General features: G+C 40.7%; 2 protein-coding genes across 6 annotated transcripts in view; one reads left to right on the forward strand and one right to left on the reverse strand.

The window, feature by feature from the left end:
- Positions 1 to 21,946, reverse strand: part of SARNP (SAP domain containing ribonucleoprotein) — a 55,925-nt gene extending 33,979 nt beyond the window's left edge. For both annotated transcript variants that reach the window (XR_007154238.1, XM_047868579.1), the window contains exons 1-7: positions 21,744 to 21,946; positions 10,341 to 10,440; positions 8,631 to 8,677; positions 8,351 to 8,418; positions 4,046 to 4,097; positions 2,912 to 2,985; positions 2,439 to 2,467 (exon numbers count right to left, since the gene is read on the reverse strand). Coding sequence is in view for 1 of the 2 variants with exons in the window: in XM_047868579.1 (XP_047724535.1) it covers positions 2,439 to 2,467; positions 2,912 to 2,985; positions 4,046 to 4,097; positions 8,351 to 8,418; positions 8,631 to 8,677; positions 10,341 to 10,440; positions 21,744 to 21,779 (406 nt within the window). In the remaining variant the exon portion in view is untranslated. The remainder of the gene's footprint in view (positions 1 to 2,438; positions 2,468 to 2,911; positions 2,986 to 4,045; positions 4,098 to 8,350; positions 8,419 to 8,630; positions 8,678 to 10,340; positions 10,441 to 21,743) is intronic.
- Positions 21,947 to 22,047: 101 nt separating this feature from the next.
- ORMDL2 (ORMDL sphingolipid biosynthesis regulator 2) lies at positions 22,048 to 24,666 on the forward strand. 4 transcript variants are annotated; one of them, XM_047868580.1, is made up of 4 exons: positions 22,048 to 22,194; positions 23,118 to 23,292; positions 23,458 to 23,609; positions 24,183 to 24,666. In XM_047868580.1, the coding sequence occupies exons 1-4, from the start codon at positions 22,061 to 22,063 to the stop codon at positions 24,316 to 24,318; spliced, it is 597 nt and encodes a 198-aa protein (XP_047724536.1). In that variant the 5' UTR covers positions 22,048 to 22,060; the 3' UTR covers positions 24,319 to 24,666. The 4 variants fall into 4 exon arrangements, with proteins under 4 accessions (XP_047724536.1, XP_047724537.1, XP_047724539.1 ...); XM_047868581.1 differs by having other exon boundaries at positions 22,074 to 22,194; positions 22,792 to 23,292; XM_047868583.1 differs by lacking the exon at positions 22,048 to 22,194 and adding an exon at positions 22,218 to 22,238.
- The last annotated feature ends 188 nt before the right edge of the window (positions 24,667 to 24,854 follow it).

The raw sequence follows: 24,854 nt of genomic DNA on the forward strand, positions 1-24,854 counted from the left end.
TTGGGGAGATGAACATGTAAAATTAGACTGTGGTGATGACTGCACAATGCTGTGAATATATTTTTTAAAAAACCATTGAATTATATACTTTAAATGGATAAGCTATATGGAATATGAATTATATTTCAATAAAGTTGTTAAAAAAAAGAAAGACGGGTGAGTGGGTGGCTCAGTTGGTTAAGCATCTGATTTCGGCTCAGGTCACTATCTCATTGCTTGTGAGTTCAAGCCCCACATCAGGCTCTCTGCTGTCAGCACAGAGTCTGCTTTGGATCCTCTGTCTCATTCTTGCTCTGCCTCTCCCCTGCTCATGCTCTCCCTCTCAAAAATAAACATTTAAAAATAAACAAACAGGGGCGCCTGGGTGGCGCAGTCGGTTAAGCGTCCGACTTCAGCCAGGTCACGATCTCGCGGCCCGTGAGTTCGAGCCCCGCGTCAGGCTCTGGGCTGATGGCTCAGAGCCTGGAGCCTGTTTCTGATTCTGTGTCTCCCTCTCTCTGCCCCTCCCCCGTTCATGCTCTGTCTCTCGCTGTCCCCAAAGTAAATAAACGTTGAAAAAAAAATAAAATAAATAAAATAAAATAAAAAATAAACAAATAAAACAAAACATGTAGTGATAGTGGCTAGAATTTTGCTAGTCTTTTTAAAAAGCACACCAAGGGGCGCCTGGGTGGCACAGTCGGTTAAGCGTCCGACTTCAGCCAGGTCACGATCCCGAGGTCCATGAGTTCGAGCCCTGCGTCGGGCTCTGGGCTGATGGCTCGGAGCCTGGAGCCTGTTTCCGATTCTGTGTCTCGCTCTCTCTCTGCCCCTCCCCTGTTCATGCTCTGTCTCTCTCTGTCCCAAAAATAAATAAACGTTGGAAAAAAAAAAAAAAAAAAAGCACACCAAAACACTAGATCTTTGGAGGACATTTTTTTTTTATTTTTATTTTTTTTAATTTTTTTTCCAACGTTTATTTATTTTTGGGACAGAGAGAGACAGAGCATGAACGGGGGAGGGGCAGAGAGAGAGAGGGAGACACAGAATTGGAAACAGGCTCCAGGCTCTGAGCCATCAGCCCAGAGCCCAACGCGGGGCTCGAACTCACAGACTGCGAGATCGTGACCTGGCTGAAGTCAGACGCTTAACCGACTGTGCCACCCAGGCGCCCCTGGAGGACATTTTCTTAACACACTTTAAACTGACAGATCACTAGGAAGACTAAATTAGATTAAGATATTACATTTAAAATTTAAGTCTCTAGAATGTGGACTTTATTCTTTTTGAAAGTAACTTTTTCCTGGGGCACCTGGGTGGTTAAGTAGGTTAAGTGTCTGACTCTTGCTTTCAGCTCATCATGATCTCATGGTTTGTGAGTTCAGGGCTCACTGCTGTCAGGGCAGAACCTGCTTCAGAGCCTCTGTTCCTCTCTCTGCCCCTCCCCAGCTTACACTTGAAAGAAAAAACAAAACAAAACAAAATATTCTCTCTCTCCCTCTACTCCTCTCCCGTTTACACTCTCTCTAAAATAAAAAAATTTTAAGAAGTAACTTTTCCCCTAATTTATTACAAGATACATATTCAACGTACTAATTTTAAAAACATAGACCAGCAAAAAGTCGTCACTCAAAATTCCACCAATCAGAGACCAGGAGCAGTAACAATTTAGTATATATTCCTCCAACCTCTATTCCTTTTTATATTAAAATTTTTTTTTAATTTTTATTTTTAAGTAAACTCCATGGTCACATGTGCGGCCTGAACTCACAACTTTAAGATCCAAAGTCACATGCTCCACCAACTAAGCCAGTCAGGCAACCCCAACTTTTTTCTATCCATATGTGTACTTCTACTACCAAAAGGGGAATATACTGCAAATACAATTTTATAACCTGTTTTCACTTAATATTTTTCTGACAAATTTTCTTCAGTATCACTTTAACATTTACATAGTCTTCTATATACTATGGTACACATTTATTTAACCAATTCCCTATTGTATATTACATTGTTTCCAATTACCACTAAAAATAATACTGTGATAATCCTTATGGCTAACCAAGTCTTTAAGCATATTCAAGATCATTTCCTTGTAAATTCCTAGAAGTTAAGACTGCTGAAGCAAAAGAACTCTGTTCTTTCACCACTCACATAAGGCAGAACACCGGACAGGTACACAATAATTACATGCTGATTTGAGACACCAGAATAAGTAGGGAAAGTAATAAAAAAATGAAACTTCTCTAAAGATGTCCAAGAAGACCAAAACAAATGTTGGTACTCCCTCCTATGCTAAATTGCCTGGGAAGGCTTAAGTATGGTTTTACGTAAAGCAAAGAGGTGAATGCTATAACCTCTTAAAGGTTTTCTAAAACTAACAAGTTTGCCTTAATTTGTTGTGACAGAAAAGTAAAAATATAAAGACAACTTTCTCATTAGAGTCTCTGTACTCTTACCTTTTGATGGAACTGAAGAAATCCCAAATCTGTAGAAAGAAAAACAAGTTAAATTTTAGGAAGCTGTTCACACTCCTGGTTGTCTGTCTCCGTGTCAAGTGTACATATGGCACTTCTTGCTTGTGATCTCAAGCCTTGCAATCATTAGCTAATTCTAACAACCTCATGAAAGAGGTTCAGTTTACTCTTTTTCTCACCAAGAGCCCACAGAATAAGCTAAAAAGGGAGACTTATCAAAATTGGGGGAAGTCAGTTTCTGACTTTCACCTATTAGAAAAATTCTGCTTGATAAGACCCAATCTATAGCTACTACATCCAAATCAGGAGAGATGTTCTGAACAAAGCCAAAAGAGTATTTCTTTTCAGCAAGGTCTCTATTCTACTTAAAATCAAGAATTATATTTAAAATCTAGGATCATGCCTCCACCTTCGTACTATCACTATCTCAGATTTAAAAGGCTCAGGACACTCACCTTGCTGCCCGAGCAGCTTTTTTACTCTCTAAGCTCACAGGTACATTGAATCGCTCAGCTCTCTTCTGCATTCTCTAGGTGATAAAAAGACAAAAGAAGTGGAAGAGAAAAATTAATTTCTGGTTTCCTTCTTTAAAGAGAAAAGTTGTTTAGAAGAGGGTATCTTTAGAACATCAGAAGTATATTTCATAAGGTCTAAACTGAGAATACTGACACCCCTAGAGGATATCAGGTTGTATCCACCCAGGGCTTAACTCAACAGCCTTTTCCAGAAAGCAAACACAAAAGACTATTATTACATTCATGTCCTCAAAAACAAAAGGAAAGGAATAAAATAAAACCCACATTCTGCACGAAGCCAAGAAGACAAAAGCTGTGTTTAGTTGACCTTTGAAAACGGATCAAAGGAACAGCTTGGTTCCAACACTAGTAGTACACTTTTAGTTAGAAATGAGGCAGTGTTGTCCTATGCCATCTCTACTTAAAAGGTACCAAAACAAAACAAACAAAAAAACCCCCAAAAAACCCCATACATCTCAACTGGAACCTAACTTCAGAGATCTTGACACAAAGTCCAGAGACATTTCAGTCTTACCAGCTTTCCAGTAGTGACATCTTCCCTTATTTTTCATCTTTTCCAAGGTACAATCCTCCCAAACTCTAATCCTAGTTTGCCAACATCTAAAGAGAGATACCACTAAAGCCTTAGTACTATATACAAAAAGACTAGGGCTTCAAAGATGACTATGCCAACCCAAATATTTTCCCAAAGGCAGGTGGCAGAAAAATATATCAATACCAAAACCTGTCAATACTGATTTTCTGCGTATGAGTCAGTTCTTTAAAGTGATGATACAGATAGAATAAAAAGAAGGGTGCTTGGGTGGCTTAGTCAGTTGGGCGTCCAACTTCATGATCTCAGTTTGTGAGTTCGAGCCCCATGTCAGGCTCTGTGCTGACAGCCTAGAGCCTGGAGCCTGCTTCGGATTCTGTGTCTCCCTCCCTCTCTCTGCCCCTCCTCTGCTCATGTTCTGTCTCTCTCTCTCTCAAAAATAAATAAACATTAAAAAAAAAAAATTAAGAAACAAAGATATATAGAAAGACTGCTTTTCCACTAGGGAGCAGAATACCTACCTCAGTCTGTGGTATCTCAGATGTAATTTTTACCACTTTCTTCTCTGTTGTCCTGGAAATGAGAGAAATTTTTTTTTAATCAGAAAACTTATTAATATTCTAACCCTAAACCTTGAATGTAGAAGAATTCACCTGAATCAGGTCTTCTGTCCCATTATCTCTCCATCATCCCTTAGTCCAAAAAAATATGAAACCCAAGAGAACTTCAGTTTCTTGAACTGCCATCTATTGATGAGTTCAAATAACAGACTAACTTACTTTGCTAAATAAAGTATTAAAAAAACAGGGGCGCCTGGGTGGCTCAGTTGGTTGAGCGTCCGACTTCAGCTCAGGTCATGATCTTACACTCCGTGAGTTCGAGCCCTGCATTGGGCTCTGTGTTGTCAGCTCAGAGCCTGGAGCCTGCTTCAGATTCTGTGTCTCCCTCTCTCTCTGTCCCTCCCCTGCTCATGCTCTGTCCCTGTCTCAAAAATAAATTAATAAAAACATTAAAAAAAAAAAGTATTAAAAAAATGTATCAGAAAAGAGGCCTGGGTATATACACTGGGTTGAAGAAAAACACTCAAAGGACACCAGAAACCATTTCATTTACTTTAGGAACTTTAAATTTACTTCCGGACTAATGACTATTCCTCCAACCCTCATTTAAATGGCAGCTCTCAATTTTCATCACGACGACGATTAACAAGTGTTATTCTACAAGCTCTGGTTTCCTTGTGTTACAAATCCTTTATTTCTCCCATGGGGACTGTAGCTCCAGCTAGAATAGTCAAAGTGAGACAAATAAAAATGCCAAAGGGAGTGGGAAGAAAAAAGGCTATGGGGAGTTTGAATTAGGAAAACATGGTAAGCTACTAGTCAAAAGGTTTAACAGAAAACAAAAGAGGGGGGACCATAGGGGTGGGAGACAAAGTTCGGAAGTACCCAGGATAAACGGAAGGGCATTAACCCTCCACCAAACAACTCCCATAAAACTGTGGGTCATAACCAGTCTCATTAAGGTCCCTCATTTAAAGACATGGACAGCCTTTGTTCCAGTATCCCGGACACTTTTCCCATTTGATGCCCTGAAAGGTAGTAATGGTTTAATGGCATTTTCAGAGGAAGCAATTCTGGAACAGGAACTTACTCTCTCCATCCTTTTGTTGGAGGTCCCTGAACTGACAGATAAGCAATGGGTGCCCCCTGCTGACCATAACTACATCCTACAATATTTAACTGCCCTGTTTGGGGATGGAGGGTGTTGGTGAGGGGTGGGGAGGAGATCAAACTAGAAACAAGCATATTTTGGGAGAACCTCAAGCCAAAGATGAAGCAAGAAGATCTCCTTTTGAATGTTCAAAGCACCTATATTAGCCCTGAATATTCCTACTTTAAAGAAATTCCTGAATTCTTCCCATTTCCTGGTCATTCTTCCTTCTCCAGCTCTCTCTCTGTCTTGTTCTGGCAGAAAGGGTCACTGAAGTGTAATGTTTTACTTGAAGTCCAATGCCATTAAGACCTCCGCCAACCTCAAGCTAATGACTTTCTTCACATTCCCATCTTGAAGCACAATTACTGCAGTACACCTCGTGGTAGAAAGGGAACCCCAGAGAGGAAGCTTCCTTCTGCTGTGTTCCAACTCCTTCAGGCACAATTAAGCTCAAGCCATAAATACACATCACATTTTGGAACTCATGGGAAATTTCTTCTCTTCACTGAGAAATTTCTCTCCTACTCATAGGCACATACAAGACACCCTCCAAACTTCAGGGACCCAGAACCTTTCTGTAGTCTAACCACGACTATCCCTCTAAAGAGCAAAATCACCTCCCCAAACACACACACTTTCAAATTCCTTGTTTAGAAATTCATTAATAAAACCAAAGCCCTCTAAATGAAGAATTACACATTTTACATATTCTAAGGATAATGAAACTTCTAGAATTTTCAAACTTCACTGTTAACCCACACAAGCCAATTATCACTGTATTTACCTCATCTTCTTTCTTACTCTAGAAGTCCCCAAAACATCAGTACTTTAAAGCTATTCTATAGGGCGCCTGGGTGGCTAAGTTGGTTAAGCGTCTGACTCTTGATTTTGGCTCAGGTCATAATCTCACAGTTTGTGAGTTCAAGCCCCATATTGGGTTCTGTGCTGACAGCATAGAGCCTGCTGGGGATTCTCTCCCTCAAAAATAAGTAAGTAAACTTAAAACTATTCCATAAGCCATTTCCTTAAGGTAATATATCTAAACATAAACCTCCTATGATGGAAGATAACTACATGGCTTTAGAAAGCAGTATTGTTAGACAAAAATGCACATCCCCTTGCAGCAAATCCACTGCAAGGAGTTTATCATATGGACATACTTGTGTCAGTATAAAAATAGTTACATAACAACATTCATCACTGCATTTTTTGCTACTATGAATTATCTAAATTTCCACCAATAGGAAACTGATGAAATTACTGTTTATCTATAGGATGGAGTACTATTAGCTGCTAGAAAGAATAAGGTTCTAAATTGATAAGTATTAAATCTGGGTGATAGGTATATGGGGGTCTATTATACTATTCTCATAACTTTTGTATATACTTGCAATTTCCATAACAAGCTAAGAGAAAAAAAAAAAGACCTATCACTTACAAGGATAATTATCCTTATTCCATACAGCTGATGTGAGGATTAAGCGACAATACACGTAAAAATGCTTATAACCCTGCCTAATATACACAGTAAAACCTTGGTTTGCGAGCATAATTCATTCAGGAAACATGCTTATAATCCAAAGCACTAGTATTTCAAAGCGAATTTCAAGAACCCTTGGCTCAGTTGTGATCATGTGACATTTGGTGTCACATACTACTTGTATTGCAAGCTATCGCTTGTTAATCAAGTTAAAATGTATTAGACATGTTTGCTCATCTTGTGGAACACTTGCAGAACAAGTTACTCACAATCTAAGGTTTTACTGTAACTCACATTTAAATAAAAACATTACATGTAATGATACAAAAAGATCTCCAGATCTGAAAAAAAATCAAGGAACCCACAATATGTCTGGTGTGTGTATGTATCTGTATATACACAAACTCCCCATATAAAACATTCTAAGAGAATATACTGAAAACCTCTGGGAAGTCAGATGCAGGTGGGAACAAGAGGTACATAATTCTCTATTTATATACTCCTCTACGTATTGTTTGATTTTCACTAACACATATATGATCTCTTATAATTAACTGCATAAATATAGCTACGAGGAACAAAAATTTTAAAAAGGATTCAACTGTTACTAATGTGGAGTATAAAATGGCCAGACATTCATAGAAAGAGTCCCCCAGAAAGATGTTTGTGATCAACCTTTTTGTTTGTCTGTCTGTTTTATTATCAACCTTGTGGGATACATAAATCAAGATCTACTTGATCTTGATCTACTTTGGCCTCCCTTCCTCCACTGTAAATCAAAAAAGGAAGAGAAAATATAGTGTTACCCCAGAGATATAATCTCTGCTCAGTACCCTCCCTCCTTACAAAATTCCTTATACACAGAGAATCTGTATGACTCTCTATATGGAAAAAGAATCACCTATTATGGTGCTACCCCAGAGGCTAGAACTAAACTCTGTCTGGGCTTGAAGTCTCCTGGTCCTAATTATCTATTACATAACCCAGAGACAAACTACTTTGCTTCACTGGGACCGTATACTTAAAATGAATTAGACTCTTCTAAAAATGATCTAATGAGAAACGAAAAAGACAATGAGAGGGCACTTAGGTGGCTCAGTTAGCTAAGTATCTGACTCTTGATTTCAGCTCAGGTCATGATCTCATGGTTCATTAGACTGAACAGTGCAAAGCCTGCTTGGGATTCTCTCTCCCCCTCTCTCTACTCCTCCCCCGCTCACTTACCCTCTCTCTCAAAATAAATAACCTTAAAAAAAAAAAGAAAAGAAAGAAATAAAAATCCAATGGAAATGTATAAAAGGTAAGCAGAGTAAAAGACTAAAACCCCTCCATTAGGGCGCCTGGATGGCTCAGTCAGTTGAGTGTCCGACTTCGGCTCAGGTCATGATCTCACAGTCCGTGAGTTTGAGCCCCGCATCGGGCTCTGTGCTGACAAATCAGAGCCTGGAGCCTGTTTCAGATTCTGTGTCTTCGTCTCTCTCTGACCCTCCCCTGTTCACGCTCTGTCGGTCTCAAAAATAAATAAATGTTAAAAAAAAATTTTTTTTTAAAAAAAAGGAAAAAAAAGACTAAAACCCCTCCAAAACCCAGAACTGTCTGCCCTATACTCAGATCATAAAAAAGGGATAGTTACATATCAACAGTTTTCTCAGGGGGTTCTTCCTCTTTGATAGGCAGTTCTATGGGCTTTGGTTCTTCTTCCTAAAACCAAATGAGACAATGGTTAATATAAATCAACAGTAAATACCCATCAATAAGAGAATATGAGAACTCAAAAATGAACCAATTTTTCAGAACCTTCATTCCCCCTCTGTGCTCCCCTAGCACATTAGCATTTGAGCCCTATAATAATTGATGTTAAGCAATGTGGCCAAGGTAGCAGCCACACTGACTAACCTTACTCTCCAACTCACCTCTGTTTCATCTCCCAGTACATCTTCTTCATTTGCCTCCTCTTCAGCTAAAGAATATTAAAATATTCAGGTCAAGCCCTGCTAAAAAACCATCTTGATCACTGTACTTAGGCTAGAATTATAATCATTCTGCTTTCCCAAAATAAATTCAATAATAGAAGGTAAAAATGATGCTCTTAAAATTTGTTCCACATGGAGAAAATAAAACAGTATTCTCTAACATTAATACAAAGTTGAACTCCAGCTGGACTGAAAAATTGTGGTGAGGTCAAACGACAACACTAGTGAAAAGTAATGTGGGAGAATATCTTTAAGATTTAGTGGTGGGGAAGGATTTTTGGAAAAAGCCCTTAAGCAAAAGTAATATATGAAAAATCACAGATTTTCCAAAACTAAGCAAGGACACCATGGAAAAAGAAACAAATGACAAAGAAGGTACTTGTGCCTAAAACCAACAAGGGAATAGTTACCAGAATGTCAAATAAATGTCTGCAAACTAACAAGTGAATTATGGGAACACCAACAGAAAGACAGCAAAGGAAAAAGCCAAAAAAAACCATGAACACAGCAAATGTCCAAACGTTTTAATAATTAAAGGAAAGTATATTGAGCCAGCAGATTAGCAAAAATTAAGCCACTTGATAAAATAGTTCCAAGTTCAGGTGTGTGGAGGAGATACAAGAACCCTCATGCACTGATGATGAGAGTGTAGATTTACAGAGCAATTTTGGAAAACAATTTGTCAATGCTTAATCACATCAAATAAACATTTATAAATAGATATTAATTAGCAATCCCATTCCTGGGTATAAACTCCCACAGAGAAACACAAAGGAACATGAAAGTAGGCCAGGAGGCAATACAGGTGTCTATCACCAGGTGAATTAAAGTAAAATGTGGTGGATTCCATACATGGTAGAACACTATGCAGGAATTTGAATTAAAAGACTAGATGACCACACAGCTGCAGGCCATACGAATAAGTCTTAAAAAGAAAAAAAAAAAAAAAAAAGTACTTAGAGAAAAAAAAGCAAGAAGGCAGGCTATGGCCTCATTGCCAATTCTATAAAAATATTGTATGCCAAAACAACACTACATGGTTTACAAGGACAAAGACAAAAATTACATATCAAGCACATTAGAATAGATGCCTAAGGGAGCTGGGGTAAAAGAAATGAGAATAAAAGGGAATAAATAAAAATTACAGCAGGGACTTGTACAACCGGGGATAATAATATGCCTTAAATAAAGCAAGTTTTGTTTTTAAAAAGGTGGAATTACAGAATGTTAGAGCTAGAAGGGACCAGAGATTACCTAGGTTTATGAATTTCAAGGGTGGAAACATTTGTCTCATTTCATAGATCAGAACAGACACCTAATCATGTAAATAGTGACTGTTCAAAGTGACAGAATAAATTTGTCATAAGAGGATTCAGAATTCAAATCTTCCCATTCTCAGTCTAACGATAATGGGAATAATCCCAATAATTTTAAATAATTTGCTGAAATAAACTTAGTGTCTTAAAAAAGGGGGAGGGGTGTATTTCTTTACATTATAACTACTGTTTTAAATGATCAAGAGTTTTCCTGACACAGTAAATTAAGAGCTTACATCACCAACAACCTAAAAGAAAAAAAGAAATCTTCATACGGCAGAGCCTAAAAATTAACCCCCTCACTCATATTACTCTGCCTCTACAAAGCACTCACCATGCTCTTCAAGATATGCCTGGAGCCTGTTGATGAGATCTTGTTTTATTCCCTTGGTCTCCAAACCACGAGCAAGACATTCCTGCTTTAGTTCAGCAAGCTGAGAAAAAAGAGTAAAGCTTTTCCTTAGTTAACAGAATGAACCTGGTGATTAAAAAAAAAAAAAAAATTACTTCTCACAATAAAGAAAAAATGAAAAGTTCAATCCAAAACTACTGCTCCTAACTACACCAAGCCTCCAGATCCACAAAGATGGTCCACTTCCCTGTAACAATAGTCAATATACAAAAGGACTTTTCTAACAGATGGTGAAAAGTAAGTATCCTACTTTAATAATAAGAATAAAAAAATGAATCTTTAAGTAGAAAATCTAATTATCTAAAAGCAGATTCTTCTTACTATTATCCCAGATCCTTTACTGCAATCTACTATACACATGCATACAGGCCTGACCACTGAAGAATTAGGTAGATGTGTTAGCTAATAATAAGAATAAAAAAAATGAATCTTTAAGTAGAAAATCTAATTATCTAAAAGCAGATTCTTCTTACTATTATCCCAGATCCTTTACTGCAATCTACTATACACATGCATACAGGCCTGACCACTGAAGAATTAGGTAGATGTGTTAGCTACTTTAATGTCAACAATCAAAGAATCTAGTCAAAGTGGAAAAAATATCTAATGGCATGCCATAGGGTTCTGTGGAAGAGTTTTAAATTTTTTTTAACGTTTATTTATTTTTGAGACAGAGAGAGAGACAGAGCATGAACGGGGGAGGGTCAAAGAGAGGGAGACACAGAATCCGAAATAGGTTCCAGGCTCCGAGCTGTCAGCACAGAGCCCGATGCGGGGCTCGAACTCACGGACCGCGAAATCATGACCTGAGCCAGTCGGCCGCTTAACCCAACTGAGCCACCCAGGCGCCCCAGAAGAGTTTTAAATCAGTAATTTGACCAAACAAGTAACAGGTATGCTTATCAACTGTGCAGACAACAGGAGGAAGGATCAATGGATTACTGACAGAACTAAGGGGTGGGGAGGGCAGGGAGGAGATCTCTTCAGAGAGAACGAGCCAAAAAGAAGATTCAATTTAGAAGGAATAGGTATACCTATAATTACATTTATATTCAAAACTTAAATTGTTCAAAAACCAGATAAGGAAGATCTGACTCAACAGTAACTCTAAGGATAAAGACCTTATAATTTTAGATGATTACAAGTACAAAGAGGGTTAACAGTATGATTTGCTGCCAAAGTAATTCCAGGTTATGGTAACTGAAAAACAGAATCTATATTATTAAGTGATTATTTATTTGATTCTTATTTTAAGAAGTATAATGACATGCGGATCCAAGGAAAACAAGCAGGAAAAGGAAAGCTCCAGAAATCCTATATGCAGATCACTGCACAAATAGATGTGCACTGAAAGAAGACCAATAAGTCAGAAAGCAGATCCCTATAGAAGAAAAAACTTTACAATTAAGGGAATATGCTGGCCATCTCTAGAAGGCTTTCAACCAAAGGAGCATTTGAAAATGGAGAGGAGAGCTTTTTTCCTCCCCACGATGATTGGGCAAGTGGAGCATTCATTGAGCAGGTCAGGCAGGCAAGGATACTATGTGGAGAACTGTCCTACTCAACAAACCAACAGCACCCTCTATTGAGAAACATGGTAGGTAAATCACCCATTAAAAATGTGGAATGGCTGCACAGCATAACATGGCCTCTTTTAAAGTCACTTGGATTCAAATTCTAGCTTTACCACTTACAGCTGTATAACCTTGCATGAATAACTTAACCTCTTTGTGCCTCAGTCTCCTACGAAATGGGGATAATGCAATAAATAGTACCTATACCATAGGGTTGTTAGGAAGATTAAGTCAGTAAATATTTGTAAACCATTTACAATAGTGTTTGACAAGCTAGTAAGCACTTCATAAGTGTTAAACACTGGGTGAAGGGTTAGACAAGATTAGAATCACTGCTTCTCAGATTTCTGAATTTCACAGATCAGTGTATTTTTTATTAGGCAGACTGATAGGGCTGCCAGCTTTTTATAATATTCCAACAAGATGGATACTTTTATAAAAAACAATAAAAACTGATTACTAGAAAAAGGATCACACATTTGGATGGAGCACGGATGCCAAACTGCTAGAAAAAGTTTCTTTTCTTTCTTTTTTTTTTTTAAACTTAGCTCATCACTAACCAGTAACAGTTCATGGACCAGCACTGGCCTGCAGGCCATACCCTGAATAGTATTAAGCTAAAATCTAGACTTAAGTGATCTCTAAGGTCCATTTCTTAAGAATCTGGGTCTTTCCCACATCGGTACTTTGTTTCTTCATTTTCTTTCAGCTTCCTGGAGAACAAGGCTTTTGATTTTAGTTACAGTTTAAAAAGTTTTATTAGTTCCTTACAAAAGTACTGTTCACTGTAGAATGGTTTGAAAATTCCAAAAAGTATAGAAGAAAATAAAATCTTATGTAAGCCCAACACTCAGACATCTAACATTTTAAATATATCATTTGTGTGTATGTGTTTAGAAGGTGCTGGTTGGTTAGTTACAAAGCAATACAACTTCTTTATTTCTTTTAACCCCTTATCTTCCTCAGAAGCCTCCATTCCTTTTCCCCCTGGTTTAAGTAACACTTTTGGTAAATATTCAGACAATTCAAAGTTTGACTTGCTGGCTCAGTTGGTAGAATATGAGACCTTTAAAAAAAAATTTTTTTTTGACATTTGCTCATTTTTTGAGAGACAGAGCGTGAGTGGGGGAGGGGCAGAGAGAGAGAGGGAGACGCAGAATCTGAAGCAGAAGCAGGCTCCCGCAACCCGCAAACTGTGAGATCATGATCGGAGCCATAGTCTGACACTTAACTGATTGAGCCGCCCAGGCGCCCCTAGAATATGTGACTCTTCATCTCAGGGTTGTGAGTTCAAGACCCACATTGGGCATGTAGCCTAGTTAAAAAAAAATTAAATTAAATTAAAATTAGTGGCGCCTGGGTGGCTCAGTCAGCTAAGCATCCGACTTGGGCTCAGGTCATGGTCTCACAGTTCGTGGGTTCAAGCCCCACATCGGGCTCTGTGCTGACAGCTGAGAGCCTGGAGTCTGCTTCTTATTCCATCCGATTGATTCCGTGTCTCCGTCTCTCTGCGCCCCTCCCCTGCTCACACTCTGTGTTCTCTCTCAAGAATAAACATTAAAAAAAAATTAAAATTAAAAAAAAAAAGCTCAACTTTCTAACAAAGCTTTTCCTCCCTTCTCTTTCCTTCCCCAAACTAGATAGCATTTGACATTTGACATTAATCATTCATTCTCCCGATTTCCTCTAGTTTACAAATCTTGAATTTTAACTCAAATCTTTTTTAATCTGTTATCTCTCAATCTGGTTTGTACATTCTTTGAAGGCAGAGACGCCTTATATAATTTATAATATTTCATATGACAGGAACTGAAATTTATTTTTTTAATGTTTATTTATTTTTGAATGAGAGAGTGCAAGTACAGGAGGGGCAGACAGAGAGGGGACAGAGGGTCTGAAGCAGACTCCGTGCTGACAGCAGAAAGCCCGACGAGGGGCTCGAATCCACAAACCCTGAGATCATGATGGGGGATGAAGTCAGACGCTTAATCAACTGAGCCACCCAGGGGCCCCTCAACTTTATTTTATTAATCCATGGCAGATAAAGTGCTAAGTACTTTGTTTTTTATTTTTTTAATGTTTATTTTTGACAGACAGAGAGAAAGAGAGAGGGTGCGTGTGAGCATGAGTGAGGGAAGGGGCAGAGAGAGAGGGAGACACAGAATTCCAAGCCATCAGCACAGAACCTGATGCGGGGCTGGGATTCCACCAACCGTGAGATCATGACCTGAGCCAAAGACAGACGCTTAACAGACTGAACCATCCAGGCCCCCACCTCCAACAGCACGAAGTACTTTGAATGTGATTTCCTCACTTAATCCTCACAACAAATATATATGATTAGTAGTACAACCCCACTTTATAAACTAAGAAATTAAGAAAATGCAGCTTTAAAAAATTCAACAATTTGCTTAACAATCACACAGCTAAAAAATAGTAGAGATAATATGGCAGTTCAGGCTCTTTAAGCTTTATTTTAACTACCAAGATGCTGGCACTGCTCTCATATACAAGCTCTATCTCCCCGCCTTTAAAAAAAATTTTTTTTTAAGTTTATTACTTTGAGAAAGAGCCAAGCGTGTACATGCACGAGCTGGGCAGGGGCAGAGCAATGGAGAGAAAGAGAATCCCAAGCAGGCTCTGCACTATCAGTGAGGAGCCCTTGACGTGGGGCTTGAACTCATGAATCCTGAGATCATGACCTGAGCCAAAATTTAAGAATTGGACACTTAGGCATGCCTGGGTGGCTCAGCTGGTTGAGCGTCTGACTTCAGCTCAGGTCATGATCTCACAGCTCGTGGGTTCGAGCCTCGCATCGGGCTCTGTGCTGACAGCTCGGAGCCTGGAGCCTGCTTCGGATTCTGTGTCTCCCTCTCTCTCTGGCCCTAACCCACTCGCATTCTGTCTCTGTCTCTCTCAAAAATAAATAAACATTAAAAAAAAATTAAAAGAGTTGCACACTTAACCTACTGAGCCACAGGCACCCCTCTATCTTTTCCTTGCTTTCTCTCTTTCCTTGCTAGTTCTTCTTCCATCTAACCCTGTGAATATTGATATTCACTAAGACTGCTTTGGCCTTCTTCTCATTCATTTATATCAAAAGCTTTATTTTTAATATTTATTTATTTTTGAGAGAGAGAGCACAAGTGGGGGGGGAGGGAGGGAGAGAGAGAGAGAGAGAGAGAGAGAGAGAGAGAGAAGGAGACACAGAATCCAATGCAGCTCCAGGCTCTGAGCTGTTAGCACAGAGCCTGACTCAGGGCTCGAACTCATGAACTGTGAGATCATAACCTGAGTTGAAGTTGGACGCCCAACTGACTGAGCCATCCAGGTGGCTGAGCCACCCTGGCTCCCCTCAAAAGCTTTTTCAATCTCAGAACCCAATCACTGGCAAATCCTGTCAGCTTCACTTTAAAATACAGTAGTCCCCCAGGGCACATGGGTGGTTCACTCAGGTTAAATGTCCACTTTTTTTTCTCTTTTTTCTAAATGTTTTTCTTTATTTTTGAGAGAGAGAGAGCACACAAGCAGGCAGGGGAGGGGCAGAGAGAAAGGGAAACACAGAATCAGAAGCAGGCTCCAGGCTCTGAGCTATAAGCACAGAGCCCGACTTGGGGCTCAAACTCATGAACGGCAACATCATGACCTGAGCCAAAGTCAGACACTTAACCGAGCCACCCAGGTGCCCCAAGTGTCCGTCTTGATTACAGCTCAGGTCATCTCTCTCTCCCTCTCTCTCTGCCCCTCCCCCCTTCAAAATAAATAAGTAAACATTTAAAAATAAAACAAAAACATAAAACAACATAACATAACATAACATAACATAACATAACATAACATAACATAACAGTAGTCCCCCACTCATCCACAGTTTTGCTTTCTGTGATTTCAATTACCCTGGGACAACTGTAGTCCGGAAGTACATGATCCTCCTTCTGACACTTCATCAGGTCAATAATAGCCTAGTACTATGTCCTAATGCCTGCATCATTCACCTCACTTCATCTTAGCATGAAGGCATTTTATCATCTCACATTATCATAAGGTTGAGTATAGTACAATATTTTGAGAGACCACGTTGACATAACTTTTATTACAGTATGTTATAGTTATTCTATTACTTACTGTGTTAATCTCTTACTGTACCTAATTTAAAAATTAAACTTTATGGGGTGCCTGGGTGGCTCAGTTGGTTAGGCGTCCAATCTCGGCTCAGGTCATGATCTCATGGTTTGTGGGTTCATGAGTTTGAGCCCCGCGTTGGGCCCTGTGCTAACAGCTCAGAGCCTGGAGCCCACTTTGGATTCTGTGTCTCCCTCTCACTCTGTCCCACCCCCACTACGCTCTCTCAAAAATGAGTAAATGTTAAAGAAAACAAACAAATAAGTAAAAATTAAACTTTATTATAAGTATATACTTATAGGAAAAAATACAATACACATAGGTTTCCATACACTAGATTTTAGGCAGCCATTGGGGGTCTTGGAACATATCTCCTATGAATGGGGGGTGGGGGGAGGGATCTACTGCATCCAGAATCTAACCCTTTCAGGTCTTTGATACAAATTACTGTAAAAACTCTCAGCCCTTGCACCTCATTATAGTTTACTCTCAACAAAGTATCCAGAGTGATGTTTTAAAAATTTAAATCAGGGAAAAAAAAAGTCAAAACATGTCATTTCTCTATTCAAAAATCCCCCACTGGTTTCTTATCTCAAGGGTAAGCCAGAGTTCTAATCACCTAAAAGGTCTTCTTATAACACTTTGCATGTAAGACTCCCAACTTCACATCTGAGTCTCTGCTTTGACATCACCTTCTCACCAAGACCTTCCCTAGTCACCCTGTTTAAAATTTTAATACCCTTAGTCCCACTGTACTACTACCTAACCCCTTTACTATTTTTCTCTACAGACCTTATCACTATTTGACATACTATAAATTTTATTTATTGAGACTTCCCCCACTAAAATATAAACTCCATGACAGCAAGAATTTCATCTGCTTTGTTCACTGCTATATGTTCAAAACCTATGGTAGCACACATGGTAGGCACTCCATAAATATTTTGAGTAAGTTGCAAACCTTTCCTATCAGCCCTCAGCTCTTGAACTAGAGACCCACATTTGCAACTATTAGACATCTCCAAGTGCAAATCTCAAAGACACTTAAGCCAAAAACTGAACTTATCTTCTCTGTTCCACAAAACTGACTTCTTCCTCTTCTCTCAACCTAGACTACTCAAACCTTGGATTCATCTTTCATTCCTCCCACATCTAACTGATCTATACATACTTACAGTTTTATATCCCAAATTTCTTTCAAATTTACTCCCATTCTAATAGCCACTATCTTATTTCAGATTTTACTAAGTTTATTCACTTGACAGTTATTGAACACCCATTCCATCAAGCATTATTTTAGATACAAGGAAATAATCATAAACAAAAGATAAAAGAGTTCTTGCCCACATGAAGTTTACAATCTGGTAAAAAACAAAAACAAAAACAAGGCAATCAACGATCATTAATATAATGTTTAATTAACATAAAAAAGTACAGCGTACAGGGCACCTGGGTGGCTCAGTCGGTGGAACATGTACTCTTGATCTCAGGATCGTGAGTTCAAGCCCCACTTTAGGCATGGAGTCTACTTTAAAAAAAAAGTACAGGGTCCCATGAAAGCATTTAAAAAGTAGTCAAATCATGTGTGTGGATACGGAGAACTTATCCTACCTAAGGGTTCCTTGGGTAAATGATGTTTGGCTGGTATCGGAAGGGAACTAGCAGTTAATTAATTAATTAGACAAAGGTATGGGGGATGGGAGTGGCAGGAGCACTACAGCCAAAAGCATGTATAACACTTCTGGGTTCCGAGGTAAGACAGGCTGTAGCGCAGTGATTAAGAACACAAATCTGGAGGGAAGCCTGGGTGGCTCAGTCAGTTAAGTGTCCAGCTCCAGCTCAGGTCATGATCTCACAGTTTATGAGTTCCAGCCCCATGTCAGGCTCTGTGCTGACAGCTCAGAGCCTGGAGCCAACTTTGGATTCTGTGTCTCTCCCTCTCTCTGCCCCTCCCCAGCTCGTGCTCTGCTTCTCTGTCTCTCTCAAAAATAAACATTAAAAATTAAAAAAAAAAAAAAAAAAAAAAACACCACAAATCTGGGGACAGGCTATTTGGATTTGAGCCACCACTTATTAGCTCTGCAACCTAGGGGGCAAGTTACTCAGTTAATCTCTCCGAGCTTCCAATTTTCTCATTTTGAAATGAGAATAATAGAGGCATTTACCTTACGGGGTTATTTTGAGAATTACATCAGTTAACCTATGTAAGTAGCTTCAACCAGATCTTGCAACATAGTAAATGCTAAGTATTAGTAATTAACAGTCATTCTGAGGAATGAAATAAAATCAAGCCACTGTGGTTGGGAGTGTAAGAAACTAAGCTGGATTTATAAGAATATAATTAAAAGTTGTTTTCTTTTTTTAAGTTCATTTATTTTGAGAGAGAGAGAGAGAGAGAGAGAGGATGCACGTGAGCAGGGAAGGGGAAGAGACAGAGGAAGAGAGAGAATCCCAAGCAGGCTCCATGCTATCAGTGCAGGGCCCAACACAGGACTCCATCTCAGGAACTGTGAGATAAAAACCTGAGCCGAAATCAAGAGTCAGATTCTTTTTTTCTTTTTAATTTTTTTTTTTTAAACGTTTATTTATTTTTGAAAGAGCAAGAGAAACAGAGCATGAGCCTGGGAGGGGCAGAGAGAGGAGGAGACACAGAATCTGAAGGAGGCTCCAGGCTCTGAGCTGTTAACACAGAGCCCGACACCGGGCTTGAACTCAGGAGCTATGAGATCATGACCTGAGCCAAAGTCAGATGCTCAACCAACTGAGCCACCCAGACGCCCCAAGAGTCAGATTCTTAACCAACTAAGCCACCCAGACGTCCCTATAATTAAAAGGTTTTAAGCAGCAGAGTGACTACTATAATGAAAATCTAACTGGTAAAAATCTCTCTGTCTCCAGACCCCATCCTCCATACTGTCAAAAGAACAACAACTGATCATATCAGCTCTTCCTTTCAAATTTTCAAAGGCTCCTCACCTTCCACCTGCATGACAAAAAACAAACACCTTACACAAGTCAAAAGCCCCTTTTCAACATCACTCCATTCCACCTTTATGGTCACAAAGTTCACCTGCTTTCCAAACTGTCTTCAACCACCAACACACATGCGCTTTATGCTTCAATATTATCTAACACTATACTGTACACCCTTGTGGTTCTCTCTGCAGTAGTCCCTGTTTTCAGCATGGACTATAAATTTGGTACTATTACAATTCAAGGCATTTTCATCCACATTCGGTCTCTTTCTGTGTTAGAATGACTGCATTTCTACAAAATCTTCAGAAATTTGCTGTTGATGTGGACTTACATATCAATCCAATTAATACTTTCCCCTCTTACTTCAAAGCTTGTTTCTTTCTTCTGGGACTCCATACTAAAGCCCCAAATTCTTTTTATAAAACTGGGAGGAGTTTTTAAAAAAGAGATAAAACTCTAAGTCAACCCAAAAATCAGGATCACTCCATCAAGATCGACAGTGGAACCAAACATTAACTGTCCCGGAAGTCAGAATTAAAGGCATAGGTTCTTAACCAGAGGTCCACGGACTCCTCAGGGCTACAAGGTAGTTTTATGAAGCCCCTCAAATCGCATGCAAAGTATGTGTACATGCCTTTTTCTGGGGAAAGGGTCCATACCTTTCATCAGAGTTTCAAAGATATCTGTGACCTCCAAAAGGTTAAGAAGTGCTCTAGAGAAAAAGCAAAGACAAGCAAATGTGATTAAAAGAGTGAATCTTGGGGCGCCTGGGTGGCGCAGTCGGTTAAGCGTCCGACTTCAGCCAGGTCACGATCTCGCGGTCCGTGAGTTCGAGCCCCGCGTCGGGCTCTGGGCTGATGGCTCAGACCCTGGAGCCTGTTTCCGATTCTGTGTCTCCCTCTCTCTCTGCCCCTCCCCCGTTCATGCTCTGTCTCTCTCTGTCCCAAAAATAAATAAACGTTGAAAAAAAAAAAATTAAAAAAAAAAAAAGAGTGAATCTTTTTCAGGCTGTCAGGAGTGCCTCATGTTCTCTCAGACTATAAAACCCGAAATCAGGTCAGAGGACATTATCCTGTCAATATCAAATTTAATACAGACCTGACAAAACAGATCTCATAGAAAGAATCACTCCATAAACCAATATTAAATCCATAAAGGCAAGTCATACAGCTGGTGACTTACTCCAGTGATTTCAAAAGTGGAATAAAAAGAAAATATTAAATCTTCTATTCATATTTCCTTTTTATCTCATTCACTCAAAACTTTCTTTCCTGTGCATGCTTCATAACACACATAACATTATGGCAGAACACAATTTATTTAAGTAACTACACATATGACAGAGGTGGTTACTCAATTTTTTTTGCTCATTATATTAGGAGACCACAAATATGATCTACACATTTCAGTGCCACCAATTTAACAGTAACTCCGTGATCCATGAAAACCCACTAGCACAGTTTAGAATCCATGAGTAAGAAACCAGTTTTCACAGAAAGGTTAATTGGTGTCAACTAGTATGTGTCCTCCCTACACTTATTCTCCTTATGTCTTTTTTTAAGCTCATCAAGCTTTAAAGCATCAGTTTTTAGCTTTAGCTAAATCAGCCTGGTTTGTCTAAGGTTCCCAGGATGTGACCAAAACAAGAGCAAAACATCTGATGGGAAAGCTACTTGTGAAACCACAAATGGACAACTAAAGAAGAAGTTCTCTTAATTCGCCCTAAAATTACTCTTTTCTTCTAGAAAAATAACAATCTCAATGTGTCGAAGCTACCAACATTCCTCAAAGATACAACTTAAAACCACCCTGTGACTGAGAGTGTCACCCAGTGGTGACACCAAGAGATGCAGGGTCCGGATCCATCCGCAACGTGAAATGGGAAGAGCTAAAGCTAACCTCGGAAATGCTTTCCCAAAATATTAACAGCTATGACTGAGTTGTCTCTCTACTGGTAAGGGGTAAGGGTAGGGGGTAAGGCTGGCAGGCGGAGAAGCGCGTGGGAGAATTCGAAAAACTTTTAAATCTGACCTATCTGTGCCTTTACTAACCCTTTAGGTCTCGAAACCCCTGGCTTCTACGGAGAGGCCTAGCTTCTGAGGCTTCTCCTCAAATTTCAAAGTTAGCTCCGAAGGCGTGACCCCACCTAAAAAAAAAAAAAAGGAGTGGAAGCATTTTTTGGCTCCTGTCTGAGACCTGGATGGGTGGAAAACACAAAGATGCCATCTGCTAACCGCAATCGCGGCTCTGGACAACAGACTGGGAAGCATCAATCCAAGGAAGAGATAGGGGTCCTGGCTCCAGCACGGGGCAAAGAGGAGGGGACCATTGACGTAATGCAGCTCTGACGAGAAACGAGAAGGGGGTATAACAGGTTGAAAGCACTTGCACACCCGGTGGGGAAGTGACACAGATGAGACAACGATGAAGAAAGAGTCAAAATAACAAAGATACCGTAAAACCATGCGGAGAAATGGAAAATTGGGGAAGGCGTAGCGGGGACGAAGGGAGGCACAAAAGAAAAGAACTACGGCGGGAGCCAGAAAACGAAGTGGAAAAGCCTGCAAGGTGAACACGTAGGAAAAGGCGCAAGCCACCCAGCAGAATTCAGTCCCAGCAAAGTCCAACTCAGCCCTTCCCCGCCTCACGGTACCTTCAGCTTATGGAGCTCCACCGTCTCCGACGCCATCTTGTTACCGCTCCAGTCCACTAGGCCCCCACCCGCAGCCTCGGCTTCCAGGAGCTCCCGCCTAGGCGCAGACAACCACGGCCGACCAATCGCTGCCACTCTTACTCCCACCTCACACTATCAGCTCTTCCCATTAGTCAACAGCTGACGTCGCTCTCGCTCTTCCAGGCAGCTTTCCCCACCTCTCTCAAAAGGTGGGACAGGGAGAGGGGCGGGTTCCGCACTTCCCGACCGGCGGAACTGGAGACCAATTGCGCGGCTCCATTGCAAACTGCCAACCAATGGGTGGTGGCAGCGCTGATTCTGTTCCACCAATAGAAAGAGCGCAGATGGGCGAGGGCGGCTGCTTCCTGGAGACCGCAGGTGTGGAAGCGAGCGCCGCTCCTCGAGCCCCAAGGGCTTCTGAAGCCAGCAGGTAGGGGCGGCCGGCCGACTGGAAAGGGGTGCTGAGGAAAACTGGTGAGGGCCGAAAGGTGGGGGGGGAGGAGGGAGACAGAGCAGCGGCGAGTTAAATACCGAGAGAGGAGCTCTGAAGAGAGCCTTGAGAACAGCCAATGAACGACAAACGAGAGAAGGAAGCTGGGAGGAGCTTGGGGTGGTTTCATAGCAGGGTGTGAGGAATTTAAGTAAGGGGGAGGGACGAGATCTGCTTCCCAAACAGACCTCAAGTTTAGAGTTGGCACGACTTCAAGGAGCCAGGTTCAGACGCTCAGAGCCGCCCCTGGACTCGGGGAAAGGGCTCCATCTCTCAGGATGCTGAGCGCAGGTCCCTTCGTAGCTCAATCCAAAAGCCACGGGTAAATACTTGGCAGCGCCCGACGCTTGAGAGAAGGAATTGGGATGCTGCCTGCTCACATGCCAAGGGGAGGAGAGACAGGACGGGCAAGCCCCAGAGGAAAAGGTGGGAATTAGAAGTAGTTTTATTACCACAACGTTTCTCAGTGGCTCCTTGTTTCCCATGACCTTCTAATGAAATTCTCGTGCATGTAACCTCTCTCTGATTTCTTATAAGCTTCTTCAGGAAAGTGAGATACTTGTTTCCCTTGCTGCTTGAAGTCCCTGCCCCAAGCCTAGGCGTGCCCCTTCAAGTTACAGTTGAAGTGTAAGGATCAGAGTAAAGATTACTATTAACGTCTTGAAGAGTAGAGGACCCATCTCGTCTTTCAAGTTTTCTTCCCTAAGTCTTCAGTTTTTCCTTTGCGCGCAGTGGGGGAAGTTCTTTCTTTCCCAATAGAGGTCAGGGGATTTGGACTATTCAGGAGACAACTTGGGGGAACAAACTCAAAGAGGTGGAGAGGAAATTGAGTAGGACTCCTGCCTGATCCCCCACTGTGGTAGGATGAATGTAGGGGTGGCACACAGTGAAGTGAACCCCAACACTCGAGTGATGAATAGCCGGGGCATCTGGCTGGCCTACATCATCTTGGTAGGACTGCTGCATGTGGTTCTACTCAGCATCCCCTTCTTCAGCATTCCTGTTGTCTGGACCCTGACCAACGTCATCCATAACTTGGTGAGCACTAAACCACACCGTTATACCTAACCCAGGCTTTTCCCAACCAAAACCAAAAGCACCAATTATTTGGGGATGTATGTCTTCCTTTGGGGATCTCAGTGTAATTCTTGGGCTGAAGGACCATTTTCTGCCTCCTCACACTGCCCCCATCCCTCTTCCCAGGCTATGTATGTCTTCTTACATACTGTGAAAGGGACACCCTTTGAGACCCCTGACCAAGGAAAGGCTCGGCTCCTGACACACTGGGAACAGATGGACTACGGGCTCCAATTTACCTCTTCCCGCAAATTCCTCAGCATCTCTCCTATTGTACTGTGAGTCCAGGGGGAGAGGTGGGAAATGCCCCAAGTGCCAAGTACAAACACCCACAGGGAAGTTTTAAAAAAGCAGACTACTCACTTAAACACTTTGAAGATAAGGTATGATCTAAATCTAGGAAGAGCAGTAAAGAAATGGAAGACAGTAAACAGGGTTTCTTTGCTGTCCCTTTGGTGGTAGGGGAATGGAGAAAGGACTAAGAAAACGCCAAGTAAAACTAAATGGTGTTACACTTCCAGAGGAAGTGAATGAATAAAGCAGAGATTATATAAATCTGTGAAAACTGTTGGTAATGGAAACAAAGGGACTCTGACATATAGGCTTCAGCTGTCATTTGCCACGTCATTAACAATTAAAAAACACTCTAACTTAATCTCCAGTTAAAGGTGTCATCTGATTATCTCCCCAACCCCAAAGTAAACACTGTTAAAGTGACCGGAATATTTTCAGATATTCTTGGACTACATGCAATAAAACTGGTCATTTAAAATAGAAGAGAAAGTCACTGGAAAGGCATAAATACGGATAGGGAAGGCCAGCTTCACTCAACCCATTTCTTCTCTCCACAGCTACCTCCTCGCCAGCTTCTACACCAAGTATGATGCTGCTCACTTCCTCATCAATACAGCCTCATTGCTCAGTGTACTGCTGCCTAAGTTACCCCAATTCCATGGGGTTCGTCTCTTTGGCATCAACAAATACTGAAGGATGGGGCTGGGGATGACACTGGACCAAAGGGCTGTAACATCCTTTCCTTCTCCATACTGTCTTCTGTATCTTCAAAGCCTGAGAACTATACCACCTTTCCCAAACTCCCAGGAAGAGAACAGATAGGAAAATGGGCCTCCCTGGGCCCAGCCCTGCTAACAGCAGGTTTCTTTAAATCAGGAAAGGCGGGAAAGATAAGGGCCAAATCACTCTTTTTTCCACAGAAGGAAGCCAAGTTTGGGCAGCTTGTTTGGTGATTTAAGTTTTTCTAGATCTTCCACTCCCACTACCTTCCAGCTTTGTTTTACTGTGTATTTTCCTTATAATAAAGATAATTTTTTTTCAGATATGACTACAGTTCGGTCAGCATGAAGGGTTGGGAAATGTCCTCATAAGACTGGAGAAGAAACAATAGTAACTTTCTGTATAAAACTTCTCTAAGGTATTTTTTTTTTTATCCCCTCTCCCTTGGTCCAGTAGGAGATGCCCTTCACTCTCAGCTAAGAGTAGGAAAAGGATTCTCAAGTGAGAAA

The sequence above is a fragment of the Prionailurus viverrinus genome, chromosome B4, assembly GCF_022837055.1.
Source record: "Prionailurus viverrinus isolate Anna chromosome B4, UM_Priviv_1.0, whole genome shotgun sequence".
NCBI lineage: Eukaryota > Metazoa > Chordata > Mammalia > Carnivora > Felidae > Prionailurus > Prionailurus viverrinus.

What these genes read in the sequence shown, in the direction of transcription:
- ORMDL2 (XM_047868580.1), top strand. Translation starts at nt 22,061, where the DNA reads ATGGGTGGTGGCAGCGCTGATTCTGTTCCACCAATAGAAAGAGCGCAG. An exon ending in AGGGCTTCTGAAGCCAGCAG is followed by an intron (nt 22,195 to 23,117) that starts GTAGGGGCGGCC and finishes CCACTGTGGTAG; the next exon opens with GATGAATGTAGGGGTGGCAC. An exon ending in CCAACGTCATCCATAACTTG is followed by an intron (nt 23,293 to 23,457) that starts GTGAGCACTAAA and finishes CCCTCTTCCCAG; the next exon opens with GCTATGTATGTCTTCTTACA.